The 25,127-nt window shown below is 39.1% G+C and overlaps 2 protein-coding genes across 4 annotated transcripts in view; one reads left to right on the top strand and one right to left on the bottom strand.

Annotated features, from left to right (window-relative positions):
* Window positions 1-25,127, top strand: part of LOC129726740 (phospholipid-transporting ATPase VD) — a 90,384-nt gene that overhangs the window by 35,624 nt on the left and 29,633 nt on the right. For all 3 annotated transcript variants that reach the window (XM_055683785.1, XM_055683784.1, XM_055683783.1), the window contains exon 2: window positions 15,310-16,597. In XM_055683785.1, coding sequence (XP_055539760.1) covers window positions 15,645-16,597 — 953 coding nt within the window. In that variant the 5' untranslated portion in view covers window positions 15,310-15,644. The remainder of the gene's footprint in view (window positions 1-15,309; window positions 16,598-25,127) is intronic.
* Window positions 22,474-24,855, bottom strand: LOC129726743 (uncharacterized). The gene is made up of 4 exons (XM_055683789.1): window positions 24,727-24,855; window positions 23,388-24,662; window positions 22,783-23,035; window positions 22,474-22,609 (listed from the first exon to the last, which is right to left on the bottom strand). The coding sequence occupies exons 1-3, from the start codon at window positions 24,775-24,777 to the stop codon at window positions 22,856-22,858; spliced, it is 1,506 nt and encodes a 501-aa protein (XP_055539764.1). The 5' UTR covers window positions 24,778-24,855; the 3' UTR covers window positions 22,474-22,609; window positions 22,783-22,855.

The following is a 25,127-nucleotide window of genomic DNA, read 5'->3' as shown; positions in this document are numbered from 1 at the left end:
CAGCCGACTGTTTTAGTGGTGCGGGGCTAGCGCTACGATCCTACAGACACTAACAGTCTCTCCCAAACCGAGACTCAAACTTACGACGACTGGCTTGTTAGGCTTGCATCGTACGACGAGACCATCTGGGAGATAAGTCCGGTTAAAATGAATTGAATAATTAACAAGGGAAATTCCAGCTCTCTGACTTTTCTCGCCTCATGATTTTCGTTTCATTAGATATGCCAATTAATTCTGTTGGGGTAAGTTTGATGATCGATGGTTGAGGGGTGATGATGATCTCATCAACGGTTTGATCGCTGGTGAGACCTTTCAAGACAACCTCGACCGGCTTGGCGTTCTTGATGTCATAGGTTAAAAATTTGTATATCTTATCAGTTTAATACTGAACAAGACGATTATGGCCTTTAATTGACTCAGCTAATAAGCATTCGCCGCTAATAAGCATAAGCAGTTGATCAAACAAGTGATCAAATAGTACCCAACAAATCGAAAAAAGGGACCAACAGTTGTTAGAAAATAGCCAGAGAGGTTGTTGCTATTGAAAAGGATACGGAATAAGGGATTGGGCGATCTACAGGGAAAGATCAATCTTCAGGATCGATTCAGCTGAGCGGTCCCAGATCGATCCATCTAAAAAATCGGAGCTGCAGGATCGATCTCTGTTGAAACGATCTTTCAAAGCATTTTTTTTTTGAGGCGCTGTGAAATTCACTGAACCAAGCGCCATTTTTTTTAATTGAGTTAAGTATTAACACCAGTGTAGGGGTATTGGGGGTAAGCCCGGCCCCCTAAGGAAAATGATTCTTTAGTAGCACTTGATGGCGAATATTGTTAATTTTTTTTTCACAGAATCATTGCTTAGATTGTTTTCTACAAGATATGAAGGTGGTGAACACCGGCACCTAAGTTTGTTCATGAATTAACTCGAATTAACTGAACCAATTTTAATTCGGAAACCACCGAATGAGAGATCTTACATTTCTGTATGTTACTGTTGAATTTGGTTGTTGTCGGTTAACTGGTTCTGGGCAGATTACCGGAACAAGTTTTTCGTGAACATTATGTATAAACAATGAAAGAATTTGATACTCGGCAAGCCTATCATGTGGCACTCTAAATCATATTATTAACTAGTTTCATTGAGACCAGGATCACATTGACCACACCGGAGCATATTTCAAATACCACCGGAAAAGCCGTCAGTTTTGTGACTTGATTCAGTACATTTGGCACCTCTAATAACCCTTGGAATCATTCATAAATCACAGGAGAGCTTGAGTGCATGGTTCTAAGTCGATTAATTAATTTATTTATCAGCGAGATATCGGTAATAGATGAGAAATATGTGTCAGTAACATCCAACTAGCCTCAGACCATGTCGGGCTTACCCCACTCACTGGGTGACGGTGTTACCCCGACAGCACATATTTTTTTAAAAAGAGTATTTCTACAAATTTATCGCTTCAATTAACCACAGATCGAATTCTTGTGATTGCTAACAATACAGACAATAAGTTGCAGAGCAACGAAAAATTATTTTAGTCTTTTCAAATGAATAAAAGCTTAAGTTCCACTCACAAAAAATTACATCCGTTCACGCATCAGCTGCAGTAGCGTATGTTTTGTCTATTATTTTGACGTTTGACGTTTCACGGTGGCTTCGATGTGTCTTAAAATATCTAAAATATTAAATACCAACACTTCACATATTCCAAACCACAGTTAATTAGCGTTTTCTAGTAAAATCCTAGGGGTGACGGTCTTACCCTCAGTGCCGGGCTTACCCCCAGTACCCCTACGTGAGAATGAATAAGCTATCATACATGAAGAACAGAAATCATTTAAATAGTTCATAATGATATGGCCTCACTTCCAGTCACTGACGGACGTGCAAAATGTTGTATTAGAGAATGCGAGTGAAACATGTTTGGTGACAGCTGAGTCGAACAGTTTCGCAGACCAGCTTGTCCAAATCCAGCCATCTGCAATATCAAAATTGGTCAGGCGAGTAACTCGCCGCTCGCCTCGTTTTCTGTAATAAGCCCCAATTACAAAATATCCCTAGAACATTGAACACCGATGACTCGAAATCATGCTTTTGGAGATTGGTTCGATCTGGTTGTACTCCGATCATTTCACATTTAATGAGCATTAAATTGTTATGACCATTCTACAACAGTTTATTGCTTTAAAATGCTGTTTCTGGCCAATGTTCTGCTAACTTTTTTCTTAAGCTAGCAGAACAATATTTTTGAAAAAAAAAAATATATTTAATGAAAAATGCACCTGAGTTATTGAAACTGCTCGCATATGGGAGCATTTAATTGGTATCTAATCGTATCAAAAGGATTCTGATTGTTTTCAGAGGAAAATGTTTGAAAAAATTGAAGCTATTTATGTATTATCATATTATTATAATATTATTGAAAAATTTATACAAAATCAATAAAATTATCATGAAAATCATGTTTTTTCAAGAGCATTAAATGAGCATTAAATGTTTTTGACCGTTATAGAACCGTTTTGTGACCAAAAATGCTATTTTCGTATATTGTCTGCTAGCTATTTCCTTAAGCTAGCAAACAAATGCAATTTTCAAAGAAATGATGGAGCATTAAATTCGGCGATATGGCATTAAATGAGCATCGAATGAGCACTTAATTTTCTGCTATTAACTCTTGTTCTGCTGACTTTGTACTTCCAGCTTAAGGGACATAAACTTCAACAATGATCAATTAAAGTTCCCTATCGAGGGACGCTATTCCAATCACCCCGAACCTTTTAAGCAGTTTACACCTGTTTTGCAGGGATTTATCTCAGCACCCAAATAGCGCTTGAATAGCTGCTATATTTTTCGTTTGAGTTTTTTCAAAGTTTTTTTCCGTGTTGAACAGAATTTTATGTATTCGTAAGACAGCTAGTCAATCAAAGTTTTCGTTTCCATCATTGAAATTGTCGATATTTATCAAAATTCAGGAGATCGAGTCCCGTTTATTTCGACTGATTATAATAGGCGTCGCTGCTTAAGCCGTTCCTTATTCTAATTAGCATTAATGGGAAATTTATCCAACTCAATTATCTGTCTTAGTTTTTTTTTCCATCACCATCTGAAAAAAGTCCATTTTTTACCGCAAACGTTATGTAGAGTTGGCTGATAAGCAAAGCCTTGGTGCTACATTCCGTATCGGAACTCGACCTTCTATTTATTATACACAGACTTCGCAGCCAACTGGTAAGTGTACAGGACAATTGCGTGGCTAGCGCTACAATCCTACTGACACTAACAGTTTCTCCCGAGCCGAGACTCGAACCTACGACGACTGGCTTGTTAGGCCAGCATCGTACCTCGAGACCAGCTGGGAGAGTTAGAGTTGGCTGATACTTCTCCTAAATGCATAGTTGTCACTCTCCTTGCGTTTTGAGTTGACAAAACTCCAAACCCCAGGGATTATGACGGAGATCATCCTGTTTTCGCCTTACATAACGTTTATACAGGAAGCGATTGTATCCACTAAAGTTTCGACTAGCCTTACCGGTCACCTCAGCATCCTGAAGGAGTTCAAGCTAACACCTTTAGTAACAAAAGTCTCAGACTGGATGGAAGCAAAACCCAACATGGACGTTCCATATACGGTGATTGACACAGATCGTTCGGTGTGGAACAATTGAGGGCCGAGTCTTCCATCGGGCATCATTCGATTCTACACGGATGGCTCAAAAATCGGGTCCCAGACTGGATCAGGGATCGACGGACCGGATATAAATTCCATTATCTCTTTGGGAAAGTGGCCAACCGTCCTTCAAGCAGAGGTGTACGCAATATATGTCTGAAGCGCAACTATAGACATGCGAAAATCGGAATCTTTTTAGACAGTCAGGCCGCACTGCTGGCTTCATGTGTTTTCAAACTAGTCTGGGACACTCAGGGAACTTTCCCGCCTCAACAAAGTTAACTATTTTGGGTACCCAGACATTAAGGAATCGAGAGAAATGGACATGTCGACAGCCTAGCAAGACAAGGATCTGCTCAGCAATTTATTGGACCGATAACTGGGTGCCTCCATATCCACCATTAAAGGCGAACAAGGTACATGGGAGAAGCTAGAAATACCCCAACCTTGTGGTTACCGAAAGACTGCTTAGTTTAAGTCGTAGTGAACTAGCATCTAGATGGTCAAGTTTTCGATCGCAAATGGTGGCTTTTATTGCAAGTTCACGTTTTCTGGGAATCGGTACGCGCGTTGATGAAATTTCATCTCGGCAATTTCGCTCGATAAGCGGCTCATCCGGGACAAACTCCCCTGCGTAACAAAGTTCATTTCCCCTGTGAGCAAAGCTAGCTACTCAGCGGCTAACATATTTGCGCTCAAAGAAGTTCGGTATGCTAGATTCCTGGCCATTCGAATCAAAACTCAACATTTTTGGTCCCAACCGACAATTGCCGCTTCTGCAACGCTGAAGCTGAGAGTTTAGCGCATTTGCTCTGCTTTTGCAGAGCTCTTGCTTCATCGAGGTTCAACTTCTTTGGAAGTTACCTCTCAACTCCATACCAGGTATGGAGCACCAATCCCAAAACAGTCACTGGTTTCATCAACCATGTTGTTCCGAATCGGGGCACAGGCTGACAACCAACTAGCTCTTCATCAATGAGCTCGAGCTCCCTGTAATCTGTGAAAAGTACTCGGGGATCTTGCTAATCGTAAAATTCTTGGCTAGCTTAACAAACAGGAAATAATTTGCGAATCGAAAATTCCACCACATCCAGTCAAATTACACTTTAATCTTACAAAATCATTATAAAATTGAGGAAGACATGCAAGGATTTTACTTCTACGTACTAAGTTTCGGACAACAACAAAAAACTAGATTGATGACGTTCGACTTTGAAAAGTTGAGAATCGATTGACAGCCGTCTGAATGGTAATGCTTTAGACTATCAAATAAAAAATTATTAGTAGCACAGTTCATACAATCATGCCTCAGAAAAAAATATTGTGATAGTGAAAAGTTTTGCTTTTTTTTATGCCAAATACTATTAAGCGAAACATATAGATAGCATTATTCTCTATGAAAAAATAAACTGTTCACCATAGTATGTACCTTAGTTACAATCGCGGGAACTTCCGCTCGGATTTTGACTGTCAAAATATTTTACTTGAAACCATAACATTCATGTTGACTAATCTAATTGGGTCTGCAAACAAAACGCAACCACTCGCTTGATACCTGATTGCTAGCTATTAATGAACCAACTTCGGGCGGCTCCGTCATCTTGACAACACTTTCTCTTATTCCTTTCATGTTTTTTATTTCATTTTCCCTGCTGGAGTTGCCGAACGCGAATGCTGCTTTTCATTCATTTCTTAACATCCAGATCCATATTGCAGAAGATTGCAGAAGAAACAAGCGCATTACGCATACACTTTCGATTGCGTTGATGATGAAAGTGTTAGACTATGATGCAGTTTCGAAGAAAATGTAGCAAATATTGTCGAACTTCAGTTTTCCTTTTGTTCCGAAAGTGTTTCCTGGTAGAAACAAATTAAAATCGATTCAATATTTGGAAATACATGTTAATATATTTCAACCTAAAGAGTTGAGCTGCTAACCTGCAGTTCATGCTAACGACTTTTTGTTTCAATACTGGAATGTGGGCACCGAAGCACCTCCGCCAAATTATCAGTTCGCGATTTTAGATTATAATTTTGCTTTCCAACCAGTTCATCACAAATTGCAGCTTGATTCGAATATCACAACAACAATGGACAGCGGTAGCGGATTTCCCGTAAAACGATAAGCGAGGAGGGTCTGGGTGGTGTTCGTCAAAATGCGGATTTTGGTGTAAGAGAAATGGTGGTTCGGCGACTTGCGGTTGTATGTTAATTATGGATGCTTGGAACTGGGTCACTGATGACTACTGGTGATAGATTGCGGTGGATAGGAAATAGAAAGAGAAACGTCGTTCAAACAACGATAACTTCATGCTCTCGAAGCTTTCAAGATGCGACGAACTGCTTGTAGCAATACGTTTGTCGATGAGAAGTTTACGCTGATTCGATAGCTGAGAATAGGGTTGTGAGTTTTAACGCAACAAACTACCGTTTTTTCCACTAACAATGCAATTTACATATAAACAGTGTTTAGTGTGTTCAGCTAGGTTTTGGAGTTTTGCATAGTGATCATTTTCTTAACGTTGAAAAAATGTGATACAGTTTTGTATAAAGCTTATAATAAATAATTGATTTCTGACAATTTTAATAATATATATAGTAATTTTTTACATTCTGTGCCGAACACGCATCAGCATCGGTTGTGCTTCGAAATCGCTCCGATAAATTTCAATACGTGTGTGCAAGTGGTGGCATTTTTTGACCGGTGTCTTTTGTCTAGATTGCTGTATCGCAAGGTCAAGCGCCTTTGTGTTACTGTGTCGCTTTGTAGCTGCCTGCTGTCGAACGATTTGGTGGTGAGTGCAGTGCACTCCAACACGAAGGAGAAAAAGAAAGGAAGGTACGTGCTTCTTGTCTGTCCCATCGGCGCGCTAGGTTTAGCGCGATGGATGTAGACCCCACACCTCCCGCACCTCCATCCTCGAATCCTCTCGACCCTGTCCCTCCTGCCCCCCCCCCCCCTCCTAATATTAATTCCTCAGCTCCCCCACGTGTCAGATTGTATCCAGATGGATCGACTCTTCCGGTGGCAGTTTACCTCAGGCCTAAAGCGGGGCCGAAATCGAAATCTTTAAACATTCTACAGATTTCGAAAGACCTGACGTCACACTTTAAAGCTGTGACTGAAATTTTAAAAATCAGGCCGAACAAGCTCCGTGTCGTGGTCAATGACCTTAAAGAGGCCAACGATATAGCTTGCTCCGAGCTTTTTACACGGGAATACCGTGTCTATGTACCCGCTAGAGATGTGGAGATCGACGGTGTCGTGACCGATTCGAGTCTGTCCGTCGAGTGTATATTGAAAAGTGCTAAAGGGTGCTTTAAAAACAACACATGTCCCGATGTGAAGGTGCTCGACTGCAAGCAATTGTGGTCGGTATCGATCGTCGGTGACAAAAAAGTTTACACTCCGTCAGACTCGTTTCGAGTTACGTTCGCCGGGTCTGCACTACCAAGCCACATCTCGATCCACCGGGTTCGTCTCCCTGGGAGGCTATACGTTCCCCGCGTCATGAACTGCACTCATTGCAAGCAGTTAGGCCATACAGCCGCCTACTGCTGCAATAAGGCACGTTGTGGCAAGTGTGGGGAGACTCATGCGGAAGATTCTTGCAGTGTTAACGCTGTAAAGTGTATTCACTGCGGGGAAAATCTGCATGAGCTCTCGACATGTGCGGTGTACATGCAGCGCAGGGATAAAATAAAACGGTCTCTCAAAGAGCGTTCAAAGCGTTCCTACGCTGACATGCTGAAGAAGACCGTTACCACTTCTCCCGTTACTTCGAACCCCTTTGATCTGTTGTCCTCTGATGGAACCGATTCTGACGATTCACCAGCGGGAACATCTTATGCCAATCCTGGGGAGTCTAGAAAGAGGAAAAATATTTCCTCTCCTAAACTTCCCCGAAAAGGTCCTAAGATTTCCCAAAGTGAAATGAATGGTACAAACAAACCTAAAAGTGCAGCGGAAAAACCGAAGCAAACCTCTCCTGGGCTTGCAAATTTAAAGTCCCAGAAGGAGTTTCCAGCACTTCCTGGAACATCTAAAACCCCAGTAGTTCCTTTTGCACATCCAGTTGAAAAATCAAATGCTGGACTGGTGAAATTTTCTGACATTGTGGACTGGATTTTTGAAACTCAATGTACCCGATCCAATAAAAGATTTTCTTACAGCATTCCTCCCAACAGTTAGAACATTTTTGAAGCAGTTGACTGCTCAATGGCCCCTCCTTGCAGCGATCGTATCCTTCGATGCCTAATTCATCTGCTTATGTGAAGGATTCTATCTCTGTCTTACAGTGGAATTGTAGAAGTATTTTACCAAAAATTGATTCGTTTAAAGTTTTGATAAATAAAAACAAATGCGATGCATTTTCCCTTTGTGAAACTTGGCTAACTTCGAATACTGATCTAAACTTCCATGATTTTAATATTATTCGCCTTGATCGAGACACCCCATTTGGAGGAGTACTTCTAGGGATTAAGAAGTGCTATTCTTTCTATCGTATTAACCTCCCCACGATTCCAGGCATCGAAGCTGTCGCATGTCAAATGACAATACAAGGTAAAGAGCTTTGTATTGCCTCAATATATATTCCTCCCAGAGCACAGGTTGGGCAACGGCTGCTCTTTGATTTAATAGAACTTCTTCCCTCACCACGCTTGATTTTGGGAGACTTTAACTCTCATGGCGTGGCTTGGGGTTCCCCTTCTAATGATAACCGCTCCTCTTTAATTTATAACCTTTGCGATAACTTCGACATGACTATTCTAAACAACGGTGAAATGACACGTGTCCTGAAACCTCCAGCGCGCCCAAGCGCTTTAGATCTCTCTTTATGTTCGACGTCGCTACGGTTGGATTGCACATGGAAGGTAATCCTCGATCCTCACGGTAGCGACCATTTGCCTATTCTTATTTCAATTACCAACGGGTCAACTCGCATGCGGCCAATTGACATTCCGTATGACCTCACACGGAATGTTGATTGGAAGTTATACGAGGAAATGGTTTCAGAAGCTGTCGAGTCGATTCAACATCATCCACCACTTGAAGAATACAACCTCTTCGCGGGCTTGATTCTCGACGCCGCGTTGCAAGCCCAAACGAAGAAATATCCCGGCATAACGATCAAAGAACGGCCTCCCACTCCGTGGTGGGACCAAGAGTGCTCCGAAGTCTACACGCAAAGATCCGACGCCACGACGCGATAGAATCACCTTTTACGATGGCAGAATTTTCAATTGCCCTCCTGTCCTGTAACAATAACGCGCCTGGGTTAGATAGAATCGAATTCAACTTGTTGAAGAATCTACCCGGCAATGCCAAGAGGTGCTTGTTGAACTTGTTCAATAAGTTCCTGGAGCAAAGTATTGTACCGCAGGATTGGAGGCAAGTGAGGGTGATCGCCATCCAAAAACCGGGAAAACCAGCCTCTGATCACAACTCCTATAGGCCGATTGCAATGCTATCCTGTATCCGGAAATTGATGGAGAAAAAGATACTCCGTCGTTTAGACCATTGGGTCGAATCAAATGGTCTACTATCAGATACTCAATTTGGCTTCCGCCGTGCCAAAGGGACGAATGATTGTCTTGCGTTGCTTTCAACAAATATCCAGCTGGCGTATGCTCGCAAAGAACAAATGGCGTCTGCGTTCTTGGACATTAAGGAGGCTTTTGATTCCGTTTCTATTGACATTCTTTCGGGCAAACTTCACCGACAAGGATTTTCTCCAATTTTGAACAATTTTTTGCACAATTTGTTGTTCGAAAAGCACATGCATTTTACGCATGGCGATTTGGCAACTTTTCGAATTAGCTACATGGGTCTTCCCCAGGGCTCATGTTTAAGCCCCCTTCTTTACAATTTTTATGTAAATGACATCGACGAATGTCTGGAAAATTCATGCACGATAAAACAACTTGCAGACGACAGTGTAATCTCTGTTACAGGAGCCAAAGCTGCCGATTTGCAAGGACCATTGCAAGATACCTTGGAAAATTTGTCTGCTTGGGCTTTACAGCTAGGTATCGAATTCTCTCCGGAGAAGACTGAGATAGTAGTTTTTTCTAGGAAGCATGAACCTGCTCAGCTCCAGCCACAATTAATGGGTAAAACGATTTCTCAGGTTTTGGTACACAAATATCTTGGTGTCTGGTTCGACTCTAAAGGCACCTGGGGTTGTCACGTGAGGTATCTGATGAAAAAATGTCAACAAAGAGTGAATTTTCTTCGTACAATAACCGGACAATGGTGGGGAGCCCATCCAGGAGACCTTATAAGGCTTTACCAAACAACGATATTGTCTGTTATTGAATACGGGTGTTTCTGCTTCCGCTCCGCAGCGAACACACATTTGATCAAACTGGAGCGAATACAATATCGTTGTTTGCGTATCGCCTTAGGTTGCATGCAATCGACCCATACGATGAGTGTGGAGGTCTTAGCTGGAGTTCTACCATTGAAAAACCGCTTCTGGAGCCTGTCTTCTCGTATTCTTATCAAATGTGAGGTCTTGAACGGTCCTGTGATTGAAAATTTTGAAAGGTTAATCGAACTTAATTCTCAAACCCGTTTTATGACATTGTATTTCAATCACATGTCACAAAATATTAACCCTTCTCCGAATATTCCAAATCGTGTCAAGTTATTAAATACTTCTGATTTTACTGTGTTTTTCGATACATCCATGATAGAAGAAACACGTGGAATCCCGGATCATTTACGCGTGCAGCAGATCCCCAAAATTGTTTCCATAAATATCGAAACATCAACTGCGACAATATGTTCTACACTGACGGATCACTCATCGATGGGTCCACTGGCTTCGGTATCTTCAATAACAATTTAACCGTCTCCCATAAGCTCGATAATCCTGCTTCTGTTTACGTCGCAGAATTAGCTGCAATTCAGTACACCCTAGGGATCATCGAAAAAATGCCCACGGACCATTATTTCATCTTTACGGATAGTCTCAGTTCCATTGAGGCTCTCCGATCGATGAAAGATGTTAAGCACTCTCCGTATTTCCTGGGGAAAATACGGGAACATCTGAGTGCTTTATCCGAAAAATTTTTTCAGATTACCTTAGTGTGGGTCCCTTCTCACTGCTCGATACCGGGCAATGAGAAAGCGGACTCTTTGGCTAAGGTGGGCGCTACAAACGGTGAAATTTATGAAAGACCAATTGCTTTTAATGAATTATTTGCATTTGTACGTCAGAATACGATCATCAGTTGGCAAAATTCTTGGACCAGAGGGGAACTGGGAAGGTGCTTACATTCCATTATACCCAAGGTATCGACGAATCCGTGGTTCAAGGGGTTGGATGTAGGTCGAGATTTCATTTGCGTGATGTCTCGGCTTATGTCCAATCACTATAGATTTGATGCGCATCTCCGTCCTATTGGGCTCGGAGAAAGCGGTATCTGTGCCTGTGGTGAAGGTTATCACGACATAGAGCACGTTGTTTGGTCATGCCCTGTCCACCGTGACGCCAGGTCTAAATTAGTAGCTTCCCTTCAGGCCGGAGGTAGACGGCCAGCTGTTCCTGTTCGTGAAGTCTTGGAGAGCCGTGACATACCCTACATGACCCTTATATACATTTTCCTAAAATCCATCCATGCCCCAGTCTAGTCCCGTTCCCCTCCGCCTACACCCAACAAAAGACAAGAACACGTTTGAACCCTAAGCAGAGGTTTTGGAATCAACAACTGCACCCCACACGAATTCACCAGGACCTGAGAACCCGAGGCCTTCAGTGATATCTTGGCTCAGCGGCACATACCATAGGCCACTTGAACACCAGCGAACAACAATAACGAACCATAACCAGCAACTAGCCCCCGCACAATACCTTCAGGACCCGAGAATTACAAGCCCCTCTTCCAGCTCATGACATCGTGGCTCAGCAGAACAAATCCATACATGCTGCATATTCATGGCCATTCGAAGAGCATCAGACGACCATCAAACTACAAAACAGTGATTGAAAAATACATCCTAGTTTTAAGATAGACTTAATTTCAGCTCGTAGTCGGCAGCGAGGATAAAAAATTTGCTTTAAGATTTTAAGTCTTCAGAAATAATTGGCGCCGTTAAACATTAAATTGTATTTGTGCCGTGTCAAATAAATGATATGAGAAAAAAAAATATAGTAATTTTTTGTTTGTTTTATCATAACTTATTAAAACAAGATCAGAGAGAGAGAGAGAGAGAAAGAGAGCAATTGTCACCCATATGCCGAAGCAGACTCTGTTTATTTATTCGTTGAGCATAAATGCACGAACCAACTTAAAGGTAGAAATAGGTCGAAAAACAAATGATCAGCTCCGTATACCAGGTTATCGCTTTACAGAAAAATCCGCTTGATGAGCCCAAATCGTGTGTGCCTGCATCCGGCCTCATGATAATCTCGATATTCACTTTTACTCAGATCAATTCTGACCTTTATTATATTCGTGTGACATCAGCGCTTTGCAATGAGCCGGATGACGTCTTTGGGGTGAATTCCTTCACGAACGGGCTTAACATATGATGATGCAAAATATGGTTCTCTGATAGTGACATGCTATCTTATAGCATGAACTTGTCGGTGAACGTGACAATATGTTGCATTTCTGTGGGAGCTAGTACGGTGGTTGCAAAAAATAGAGCAGTCATTCTGGGTGGCACGTGGCCCCTTTGTTGACCAGCAGAAAGTGCTATTCCTTGTTGTTGGCGAAACTGACTTGTACGATAATGAGCAGTCGTCGGCTTGACTAATTGGTCACTTGTGTAGAACGATAATTCAGTTAACTCATTGTGGGCGTTGGTTCAATTATTTGATTAGTTATGAGGTCCGAAGGCATTTCAATGCAAGCTGTGAATTTATAAGATAATTCTTTTATTTGCAGTTCACACTTGTCAATGTACAATGCAAACGTTAGGCTATTACCAAAGCTGATAGTATGTGCAACAATACATATCACAATAGATATGAAGATTTTTAATATATTATTTAATATTAAATATCAACAAATCAACGGCAGTAAATCTTGCTTAAAATTATTTTTCCAGTTATCATTTTATGCTGTTCTCGTTTTATTTGTACGTTAAAGGCATCTGCGAAACATATTGTACAATATTTAATATTTTTTAGCCCTATCCATCGGACATGGATACGATAAACCAAGTCAAGTGCGTGTGATCCATTATCAAATCGGTATTAACGGCTGCTAGTATTTTCCGTGAGCTTGATGGGAAAGACTAACCCAGAGAGACCAAAGCTGTGCAAACGATGTTGCGTGGCAGTTAGTTTGAGTATGTGTATCATCTGTTCTTATATGTCGTCGTCTGTTTTTTTTTTTTACGTGTAATACAATTCTGTAGTAGACATAATCAAAACCCCGGACTGAATTGGAAATATTTTTTTGAATCACTCAAAATATATCGTGGGGAAAACAGTGATTCTAGTGGTTTTTCAACTTTCCGACACTATTTCTTTAGTACGAGTTGTCTTTGGTCTCGAAATACGGCGATTACTTCCTCATCAATGCTGAATATCTTTGTAAAAATCTTTATAGTAGAAAAAAAAGTTTTTTCGATTATAAGGCGATTATTATTTTTTTCTGAGAGTTTAATGTATATACTTATCCATTTCATGCCCAAAATGAAAAATAAAACACCTTTCTTGCAACGCCTTCGTCGGTCAAACATCTGCACATAGATCATCATTAGGCCTACAGTTTTGGTAATACCTAGCGTTGATAGGTGTTGTGATAGAAAACGTCGATCCCTTAACTTGAAGGTATGTTTATGCCTAGCGAGCGAATCTTTCATGTTGCCAGACAGAAACAGCAGAACGTTCGTGTTAAAAAAATCAGAGTATAAAGTTTATCGACCCACTTAATTGTATTTGCATGTAGCTCGCCACTGTTTCAGCATTTTGAAGTAGAATACTTCTCTCAGGAAGTTCGGCTACGTAGGGATGTGAAATGAAAATCTAAAACCGAAAAAAGTGAAAAATATGTCCAATTTCAAATGCTAATAAATCGGTTAGTATTCGATGGATTTCCTTCGTTCTTGCAGTAATAGATTGGAAAATCTTCTAAGATTCTTCCCAAAAGAAGATAATTGTAATTTTATTATTCACACTATTGTACTATTGAAAATAGTCAAGCCTTGTCAAAACGAAAAATTCGACCTCTGATTGGTCGTTATATGATTGCTTCTCAAGCACGGTCGACAGAATCATATACCTTGCAATTGAAAACATGCTATTTGGCCTATATAAGAGCCTGTTTCAGCCGAAGCCGCTCATAATAGTTCTAGACAGCGACAACAGCAGTCGCTATTCCTTGGCAGCAGCACTAGCCCTGTGGTTGGTCACCACGTCTCAGGAGCAACGCGATTCTTCTCAGCCTGTGTCGCCAGACTGTCATTATTCCCCCCGTGTTGGGGCAGCATGAAGATTGCCATCAGAAATCCAATTTTGAAAATCAAAATGCCTTTTCAAGGCAAATAAACAAGTCATTGAAAGTAAATAATTTTTGACAACGCAAGCAAGCGTCGCGCCTGTCTAATTTACTGAATATGAAATAGCTTCCACAGTGCATGTTGTCCGTGTATCTTAATTCCCCCACTGTTAGAGCAGCTCAAAGGTTGCGATCAGCAACCGATTTTGAACCGCAAAATGCCTTTTTCAAGGCAAATAAACAAATAATTGAAGGTTAATGATTTTCTAGTATCAACACAAGCAAACATTCTGTGCGGGATGCAATCAAATTCTGTTGTAGTTGTCTAATTTTTACTTTATTTAGTAAACCCCCCACTGTAGAGGCAGCGCAAAGGCTCCGATCAGCATAACCGACTTTGAATAACAAACTGCTCTGTTAGAACGCATTCACAAAGACAGTTTGTTCGACTATGCAGAGCTAATATGAAGTCGATTCAATCAATCAGCATGAACAGAATTTTGTCGTTTCCCAGCTGCCAAGTTGCAACATGATGCAACACGCAACTGCGAGCAAACGAAATCGCTTAATGTTATAAACCGTAATAATATACGGGTTAAAGCCGTTGCGTGTGTGAGAGCACCATCGGTGTTTATTCGCTAGATACAAAAATCATATGCGAATTGTGAAATAATTCGTCTGGAGAACATTTGAGAATGGAAAAACTGAACTGAAAGGTGTGGTCAACATTTATTTACTAGGAAAAATGACTGACACGCAAGCAGCCGGGTTAACTTTCTTGTAAAAGTATTCTACTTCAACCTTGCGGTCGTGGCTTTGCACACAACCCTCCTGTGATTTTTTTTCAACAACGACTACAAACTGTGGCCTACATTATCCAAATATTTTGGTCTGATGTAGCAGATTAGTTAAATATCCAAATAAAAGCAACTTATAGAATCAATAAAATTTCGGTGACATATGTGCAAAATTAAATAAGAGACTGCCTTTGCGTTGATATATATGAATTGAAAACATAACACCAGTAATTTTCGACAGAATGAGTGCAATGTATGTTCAAACATCCGAACACATTTTCTAATATAAAAAACAAAATTTTTTACAACGTAGATTTTAATTGAGAAATTCTAAAGTAATAAAATAATCATATCATTACCTGTTTCTTGTTTCTTTACAGATAAATGTCGACATGTTTCTTCATGCAGAGTGCATAATAAAGCTTTTCTGGGTAAAACGGAAAGTGCGAAGTGATGCAACTATTTGTTAGAAGAAGAACAGTTTATTATAGTGAAGCTTTGTTGATTATTTGTGTGTCATTTTTTATTGATTCTGTTTTTATTTCTAATTGAATGTGTATCTGTTGTTGAAATATCCGTGAAATGGCATCTGTCACTATGGCATAACAAAGGTTGATTGAATCAGTGGCTTGATCGGTATTACAATTAATTAAAGTGCAATTTATCAAAAACGGCAAACGGATTAATCAACCGTCATTCCTAATGGTGGTATTCAATGATGACACAATCGGAGGATTCGCGAAAGGATGGTTCATCGATAGGTGGTCTACAACCTGTCACACCTTTGACTCATCACCAGACTGTACAACACCTGCAGGTTCCCGGTGGCCAAGCCGGACCTCTGAGCTCACCTCCTTTGGAGGCTACCAGGACGTATGTATTTCCCGGTTCGAGTGCAGTGGGCGGTAGTGGACTTCCAACAACCGGAGTCAACCGAGCCTTGTTCGATCATCCCAGAAATGGCGGGCATTCACGATCAATCAGTCACGGTGAGGGCTCTTTTGGTACACATGGAGCGGTCGGAAGATCTGCTCTTAAATCCGCTGTTAAAGGAGGTCATCAACGTGCACTGTCCCAGGGACATATTACTGATGCTCCTGTGTCTCGTTCCGGGCATAGTCGTGTTGGATCCAAAACAGATTTTATCCTTCCACCTGGACACAAAGATGTGCCACGAGAAACAGGAACCGCTATCACTTCGGGTAAAGGCCATTCACGGCAGGCATCACGTTCTGAGTCCATTTACACTCTTCGACGGGCTGATCGACCCCCTTGGTGGAAACGAATTATGTTCAGTCGAAGCAGCAAATTAGAAGACCGAGGGTATCGTCTAGTTGTGCCTAATCACACAGTGCCTCCGAAAACGCCAAAACATGACCATCCTAACGGACGGCTTGTTGGCAACAAAATTCGGACTACCAAATACACGCTACTATCGTTTGTGCCGAAGAACTTACTTGAACAATTCCATCGGGTGGCAAATCTGTACTTCATTTTTATTGTGCTGCTGAACTGGTTTCCTCAAATCAACGCATTCGGCAAAGAAATAGCTATGATTCCGGTGTTGTTTGTACTAGGAGTTACGGCGATTAAGGACCTGTTCGAGGATCGGCGCCGAAGGGCCTCTGATAAACGGATTAACAACTCAACTTGTCGAGTATATAATGGGTGAGTACTCGCATTGCCTTTAAAATACTCTAAAAGGGTTTCCCGATTATAAATACGAACAACAACAACTCATTAGTTCACTGCTTATTACTTGATTCAGTTGAAACATCTGTGCAATTACATGTGTGTTGTTCCAACTCTCCTAGTTTAATGTACAAACCAACTATATACTGTATTTCTTTAGATTCGAAGTAGAATAAGCGGAGTTAAACTTGAAATGCTTAGCGTCACAATCAATTGCTCCAAGTTAAAAAGCGAAGTCCTATTATTTATTGAGTATGAAAACTCTGCGAGTGGCAGCACCAAACGTAGGCAAAACATTTTTCGCGTTGCGGCAATTGCGCTCTTAAGGGCAGTTTAAGTTACGCGAAAGTGAAAGCTTCAATTAGATAACTACAGCCATGCCTCTCAGTGCTATAGATGGGTATATTTTCATGATGTACTCATTTCTCGGAAAGGTAACGGTAACAGGCAAATCGTTTTATTATGCTTATCAACAAACTATTTATTCGAAATAACATTTGCATCAGTAGTGATGATAAATACTAATATGTACTAATACTGATTAATAATACTATTACGACATAGTCAATTTGTTATTTTAAACTTATTGATCAGTTTTGTAAGACATCAGTAACAAAACATAGCCAATTAGTTCTAGATTTAATTTCCGTATTTCAAATGCGGTGGCACTCCACCACTGCCTGCTTTAATGCTTAGTGTGGGGTGCATTAACCCGTTGGAAGCTATAGTAAATTATTGTACTATCAATTATTGTATTGTGGATTGTGCTCACGTAGCACCGCCTTACTTGGAGCGAGAATCACTAAACGTAAGGTTGATGTTATTTAAGATGTGCTGTTCATATACTGGAATAGAACTCGAATTTACAGCTATAACAGGTTCGTCGTATAAACAGTGACGCGTTTGAATTTGACATGACTTGCAACTTGCTTAATAAAGAAACTGCTCGATACTCACTTTTATCACATCTGCTTTGTTGCTGTTGTTGTCGTTTCTCGAGCGGTGCAGAAGAAGATGTATCTCAAAAACCAAAAATGAACAATGTTGGTGCAAAAGTGCTACACCACAAAAACATATACGACGTTTGTTAGTTGGTACTGCCTTTTTCGTGATAGTCGCTGTCTGCCTTAGTTATCTAGAAAATACTTATCAGTTTGATAAAGCACATTTCAAGTGGCTGGTAGTAATATCATTGAAGAGTGATAGCATCTGTTTTGATAATCCGCGAAACTCTTATCAGCGTTTTGAAACGTGTTTCAAGTGGCTCACAACAATATTTGGATAAGGTTTCTAACAAAATCATGGAAATACCTGTCCGAAATTCCGAAACGTGTGGACCCGGTGGACGTGGGGCTTGCGATATAGATCTTTCTAAGCTCACACATAAACAATTCCAGTTCGTTGATCGTGTAAATCGAATACCCAAATTTTGGTCAACGATTCTCATCGTGTGTTGATGATAAAACTTTTGAAGTGTTTCGATGTAGCATTGATGTTTCATTTTTGCATTGCACTGCACACTGGACCAGGAATGTAATCTAGCAGAACGAAATTATTAGCGCTGTCAGTGTTTGATTAATCGGTTTCCGATCTTCTACAAAGTTTCTTGGTATAGTTACGGCTTCAATTTGCATGTTTGAATAAGTGCGGAATTTACCTGCGAAGGTGGCGTTGCGATGCCAACTTTTTTCGTTCAGACGCTAGAGCTTTGCGGCTTTCGACAAAGTTGTAGATCTTTTAATTCGATGAGACTTTACAGAATATATAAAATTTCGAGTACAGAAGTTTTTTAGGTACTAAAGTGAAAATATGACCAAAAATTTGAAAAAAGTACACAATAATGATAATAAATAATAAGATATCTCATCGGTTAGCAAGTATAAGTAAACCATGATTTTTTTCTAAAAATTGTCCATAAAAAAGTCTTGATTTTCTGAAATTTTTGAAGCTGTGTTTTTTTTTGTGTGTTTTTGTGCTATTCAATTAGAGTATAACCATAGGTTTGATGTAAAAATACAATTACAATTACAGTCCAGTGCACTGATACTCTATTAAATCGACTTGCAGTCTTCAGCAAAGTTTCTCGGTGTATCAAGAGCTTCAATTTGACGTTTAGTTTAGTTCGCGATTTTACCACAAAGATAGCGCTTCGGCACCAACTTTTTATTCTTACACGTTAGAGCTTTTCAGTTTTCGACAAAGTTTTAGATTTAGAGCTAATATTAGATCTAATCTCTGGTCGCAGTGATGAGTCCACACAGAAGAAAAAAAATGCTTGCTAACCGATGAGATATATATTAAAAATCCATCATCTATTGCATGTAACATCCAATTTTGATATGCTGTTTGTTCTATTTGTTTTCATTGTTCCTTATTGCAACTTGTGTTTTATATTTTATGTTATTTATATTCTAAAATTAGTACTAATAACGACATCGTATACAAACTAGTCAGTTTCTACGAGCTAAAATCTCACAGACAAAATCAATAAAAAAAATACAAGAATTACAAGAACCGATGAGATATCTAATTCACGAAATTGTGTTTTTCAATCACTTGCAAACCCGAAAATATAAAAGTGCTCCAAAGGACCGAATGGCATATATCACTCGACTCAGTTTGACGAGCTGAGTATTTTCTGTATGTGTGTGTGTGTTGGTTTCGAATGAACTGGCTACCTAAAAAACCCTTGATTTTTGAATCTTATAAAGATTGAACATGTGGTTCAAAAGTTTTGAAAAGAAACGTGTTCTGGAGACTGTTTAATCTCACTCATGTTTCTCAGAGATGCCTGAACCGATTTTCATAAAATCAGTGTCAAGTAGAAGATCTAGTTGCCCCATAAAACCCTGTTGATTTGTTTTGCAATCGGACTCTTATTTTGCCTGTTATGTTCAATAGTGTGAAATTTAGTTATGAAAAGAAACATATTCCAAAGAATACTTAAACTCATTCACTTTGCTCAGAGATGGCTGAACCGATTATCACAAAATTAGTGTCAAATAAAAGATCTAGCTGCCTCATAACATCCTAGTAAATTTCATTGTAATCGGACTGAAACTTTGTCTGTAATGTATCAAAATGTGAAAATCACGGAACTTCATTATCTTACAAATTACACAACAGATTTAAACAGTATTGGTATCAAATTAACGGGATAGTTAAGGGTTAACTGAAGAATTTTATAATGATTAAGCATGTGGTTCAAAAGTAGTGAGAGGAACATGGTCCGATGTTTTTTCAAATTCTTTCGTTTTTCCAAAGATGGCTGGACCAATTTCAACAATCTCATTGTCAAATGTAAGGTTTGGTTGCCATTTTATTTAATTATAATCGGACTTCTATTTCAACCGGTATGTATTAAATTCTGAAAACAACGAAAGTCTATTAACTCAAAGACTACACGACATATTTGAAAATAACTACGGACTGTCCCTCAAACGTACAAATAACAAATTTCATAACAATTTGATAAAAAGCAAAGCAAAGCCTTTTTTTTTGTTAGGGAATTAGAATTACGTTGTCCATTGATGTGAACTTTTGTAATATATCCCAGTCAATTGCTATACGTGTCCCCTTGCAAAATACAATGACCACTATTGTTGAGTGATCAGGTACCTGCACCGACACGCTCCCAGTCAGATGAAATATGGTTTATGAAGCCAATCACCTTCCCAGGATTCAAAGACCAAATCTCTTTGGGCTGTAAACAGCCACTGCCAAGATACCTTGATCAGCGTTTAAATAATGCACCATAACTGCACAGCAGATGTTCCGATGTCTCGCTTTCCATATTACAAAAGCGACAGATATCATCCTGAACCCGACCAATGTTCTTTAAATGATATCTACTCGGACAGTGCCCCGTTACTAGGCCGACGTTTGTACAGAGAGCTCTTTTGTTGAGCTCTAGGAGCTTTTTCGAATTATTCTCGTTTGGTGTGATAAATCTTTTAGATTGGGAACACGTAAAGCCTTGGTGCTACATTCCAATTCGGAACTTGACCTTTTGTATTTTTATACACAAACTTTGCAGCCGACGGTTTAGTCTACAGGACAATTGCGGGACTAGCGCTACGATCCTACTGACACTAATAGTCTCTCCCGAGCCGTAACCGTAACAATTTGATACGTGGTTCAAAAGTTATGGAAAGAAACGAATTTGATTAATCAAAATATATTGTACTATTAGAACGCTCCCGGTATTACTCGTGATTAAAGTATTTGAAATTAGGAGTCATTTTTTTATTTCATCGTCAATTTTTTAACGTCAAATTTCACATTTTACACTTCAATTATTACTTGAAATACAACATCAATATTTTAGGCAGGGATGCCACATATACAGAATAATCTGTTTTTTACAGATTTTTGGCCCTAGTAACGTTACAAAATCTGTATATACCGATACGCAGATTTTCGTCAAAAAGTACAGATTTACAGATTTTTCAAAATTGACATCAATTTTTATGAACACTCCAAATTTTAATGCATTGAATATTAAGCAAATTCAATATATTTTCAATTTCTCACACGTTCCAGCTCAAAAAAGGATGTTGTATATATACCATAACATACTGGGTATCATACTGTTCCACAAATTCTCATATTGAATGATATTTGATCTTTCTAGGCTGTTGTTCATCGGGGAAAATTTTCCTGCTATAAAAAGTTGAATCTAAAATAATATATAATCGAGTCCGATCTATATATGAGTACAGTGACGTTTCGATTATACCAGGAACAAAAAAAACGCATCATATATTTAAAACATACTTATTCCATGTTACTTCCAAAAGATTCGGTATAGTTATGCTTTTGGCTACCAGAAATTCGTTATTTAGAGTGAAAAATAAAACCAGCAGAAATTATCGAGGTATATTTTATTTTCTTTTAATTGAAGGTTTCATGTAAATCTATTCAAACAAATAATAAATTCGAAAGATAAAGGCTGGGTCAAGGTGGATTATTTTGGGTTTTTTTCAAATTTTTGGTCATATTTCAACTTAAGTACCTGAAAAACTTCTGTACTCGGAAGAAAATGACGTATTTATTCCATTTGTATTGAGAAAAAAATTGTAAGAAATTAGTTCGAGCGAACTGATAAAATTATCACAATAAAACGTGAAATTCATACAAATTTAATAAAAACGCGTAGAATTCTGAAACATGAAGAGTTAGGAATTTTGTATATTTTGTAAAGATTCATAGAATTAAGAGATCTACACCCGCAAAGCTCTAGCCTGTGAGGGGAAAAAGTCGGCATCGCAACGCCACCTTCACAGCTAAATTCTGATTCAAACATCCAAATTGAAGCCTATAACTTTGTAAAAATTCCAATAACTTTGTAGAAATTCGAAAACCGATTGGTCAAACCCTGAGAGCGCTAATAATTTCGTTCTGCTAGATTCCAATCCTGTCCCAGTGTGCACTAAATAAAACATATATAACTGCTGCGATTAAAATCCATCGAAAAAAAACATATTGGTATTTTGGGTCGACAGTGCTGTGACCCTTTGTTTCTTTTCTGACGGAGTCGGTGCTTCAACAGGAACTGCGAACGGTAATAAACAGAGGTATTGATTTTGCGTTATTTTGTAGAAAGCAAAAATTTTGAGGACACGTAATCGAATGAGGATCGTAGCACATTTGCATAATACGATGAACGATTGAAATTATAATATAAATGGAAATCAGGTAAATTCTTTCTAATAATTAGAATTCATAACTCAAAAAAACTCAAAATGATACAGATTGTTCGACGGAGACATGTTAATCAATGAGACACACGCGACATTTATTAGACTGTTTATTGCGATATTTCGTGCGCTTTGGATACGTCATCGCCCTTAGTTACACTGATTCAGACACCAGCTCCTATGCCGATACACTGCGAACTGCTAGCTAGTCCAATTGATTGGTTAATAAATTCATTGACTCTGGTGCAATATGATGTAACCCATGCACAACTAGTTTATGTTCATTAATCTAAAAAATTAAATCACTGTTATATTTGGGGAGCGAGATTGAATTGGAATTGATTGGAAACTCTTGGTTTTGAACCACGCATTATAGAGATTTTATTGTTATTATTTAAAAAAAAATCTGGTATTGACTCATATGGGCGAAAGCGTTTGATCTATTAATTAATTGATACATACCATTTTTAAAGCATTTATTTTTATTGTACTAGTAGTCCTGCGTATCCAAAACAGACACTAAAGCTTTTTCCAGCTAACATTGTTGAACAGCGCTTACGAAGTCGTGTACCAACATGCTTCCTTCTGTATTTTTCATCGCTAAACAATAGCTGGAACGTCCAACCAGGAGATCATAGTCTGCGCCCAACTGCACATACATATTAACCAATTGCTGGCTAAACGTTTGAATGATACCGTTTGTTTGACTGAAGAACTTGAAAACAAATTTACAAAAGAAACATGAAACATGATTTTTTCGTGAATTAGTGCAAATGGCAGGGTGGCCACCCAACGGAAATTTCACTAAATATTACATCAGTTGAGTACCGTAAGCCGGAGTGAGATTGTGCTAGTGGGGGTGAGATTGTGCCATACAAACCCATTGTTTCAAAATTCAAAAGTACAAAATTCAAAAGTACAATTAACCGGGACAAATATTTGAACGAACCGGTAAAAACCGGAAAAAACGGGAATTTAATTTCGGGCTTTGAGTGGCCACCCTGAAATGGATGTCTATTCACAAATTTCAAGCTTAGGACAATATTGGGTATTTTTCATGAACTCACCGCTGTAAGGTGCGCATCCGTAGTAATTCTTGTTGTCGCAGGACTGTTATTAGTGACTCCAGTGAGCATTCCATTTAACATTTTCAAATAGTACATTACATCATCTTGGATATTGGATGCCACCTTTACTTGGGCGCTGGTCGGAGCAGGCAAGTTGAAGTTTGTTCCTGCCAGACAATCTTTCAGTGAAGTTAGTAGCGTTGCATACGAGTTGAAAAACGGTTGAACAAGCTTTCCAGCGCATGTTGTTCTGTTAATTTTCTGCAGGATTAACATACTCACATTCTCTAATGCTAGCATACCCTCGCTTAACATGATGTCACTAGCGCTCAGAACCTGATCAGTAAGTTTGATACGAAAATTGTCTAGTTTGTCAAGAATCAACCCGTTTTGCTCTGTGGCATTGCTGATATAGCTGTTAAAAAACATTGTTACGGCTGCAGAATTTATATCTGTCGAAGAGCCGAGGTATAGATCGGTAAATGCAGTGATAAGTTTTATGAAACTATTAGTTGATAATTGTACTGGTTGGAACAATGTTTTTGTTGACGTTGCATATGTATCCGACAGAGAAGAAGCTCTATTCCACGCTTGGCTTAATGTAGCATCGAGTGTAGAATAACTGGAGCTCGTGGTTGAGATATAAGCTCCGATGTTGGAATTGGCTGTTGTTAACGACCTCACGAAAGATTGAACGAACGGTAAAGTGACAGTACGCTCAAACTGGGTAAATTGTTTTATTGTATTCGAGAAATCAGTAATTGTTGATTGTGGAAGTGTCGCTAAAATAGTTGCGGGTGACACTGCCCCTGAGTTAGCATTACGAATTGATATCAGTTTAGGGTAGATATCGCTGTTTAATTTTTTAAAAATAGTTTCTATTGTTGAGAGAGTGCTATTTATGTTCGGTATTGAATCAGAACTTAAAACAGAACTCCATAAAGTGCGATTATTGTTAGCAATAAAAGTAGTAACGTTTGTTATCGTCCCGTTGATAACAGTGAATAGTGAATCAATGCTTGTTTTTTTATCGTGTGCAGCATTTTTAATAGCATCGAAAACTGAATTCAGTTGAGTGTATAGATTTACAAAAGTACCAGAAAAGCTGGACGATAAATCGTCTAATGCTAGTGAGTTGAAAACCCCATTCTGTAAACTGCTGGCTGTAGAGTTAATGCTAAGGCAAGTTGACCCAGCTAGCGAGGAAGCTGTGAAGATGTCTAAAGATGGAGCGAAAAAGGTCGATTCACTTAAGCCGAAAAATGCCAACGATGGCTGCAAATGTAATATTTTATTTAAAATGTCCGCAACTGGGTTATTAACAGAATTTGATACTAACCTTAAATAGAAACGTTACCAACAATAATCTGGACACAAAAATTTTCTTCATGTTAACTGAACTGTTGAAACAAGACTAGTTTCTTCGGTAACAAGCGATAATTCTGTGAACAAGCTGTGTTAATTTTCGTTTTATGCATCTGAATAAATAATCTTTTTCTGAACAGACTGTAGGAATGAATTTTATTGCAGACTGAAAAATAGAATAAAAAATGGGTTAGTTCTTGGGATTCCGTGAAAGTCAGTTAGAAATGTTAAGCAAAACAATATCAAAAAATCAAAAAAGTGATAAATCATTCTAGCTTGATCTCTTAAATTGCGCATACTTGTCGTGTGGGAAGATTTCTAAATATTTTTGAGAACCCCTAATAAATTTATCATCATGCTACCACGGTTCATTTT

Source organism: Wyeomyia smithii, chromosome 3 (assembly GCF_029784165.1).
Source record: "Wyeomyia smithii strain HCP4-BCI-WySm-NY-G18 chromosome 3, ASM2978416v1, whole genome shotgun sequence".
NCBI lineage: Eukaryota > Metazoa > Arthropoda > Insecta > Diptera > Culicidae > Wyeomyia > Wyeomyia smithii.
The sequence above is the reverse complement of the archived record's forward strand: the minus strand, read 5'-3'. Positions and strand labels throughout refer to the sequence as shown.

Bases quoted from the DNA above. Each gene is read 5' to 3' on its own strand.
- LOC129726743 (XM_055683789.1), bottom strand. From the start codon at position 24,777: ATGAAGAAAATTTTTGTGTCCAGATTATTGTTGGTAACGTTTCTATTT. The intron at 24,663-24,726 runs GTTAGTATCAAA...TTACATTTGCAG, and splicing joins TGGTAACGTTTCTATTTAAG to CCATCGTTGGCATTTTTCGG. The intron at 23,036-23,387 runs GTGAGTTCATGA...TTTGTTTTCAAG, and splicing joins CGGATGCGCACCTTACAGCG to TTCTTCAGTCAAACAAACGG.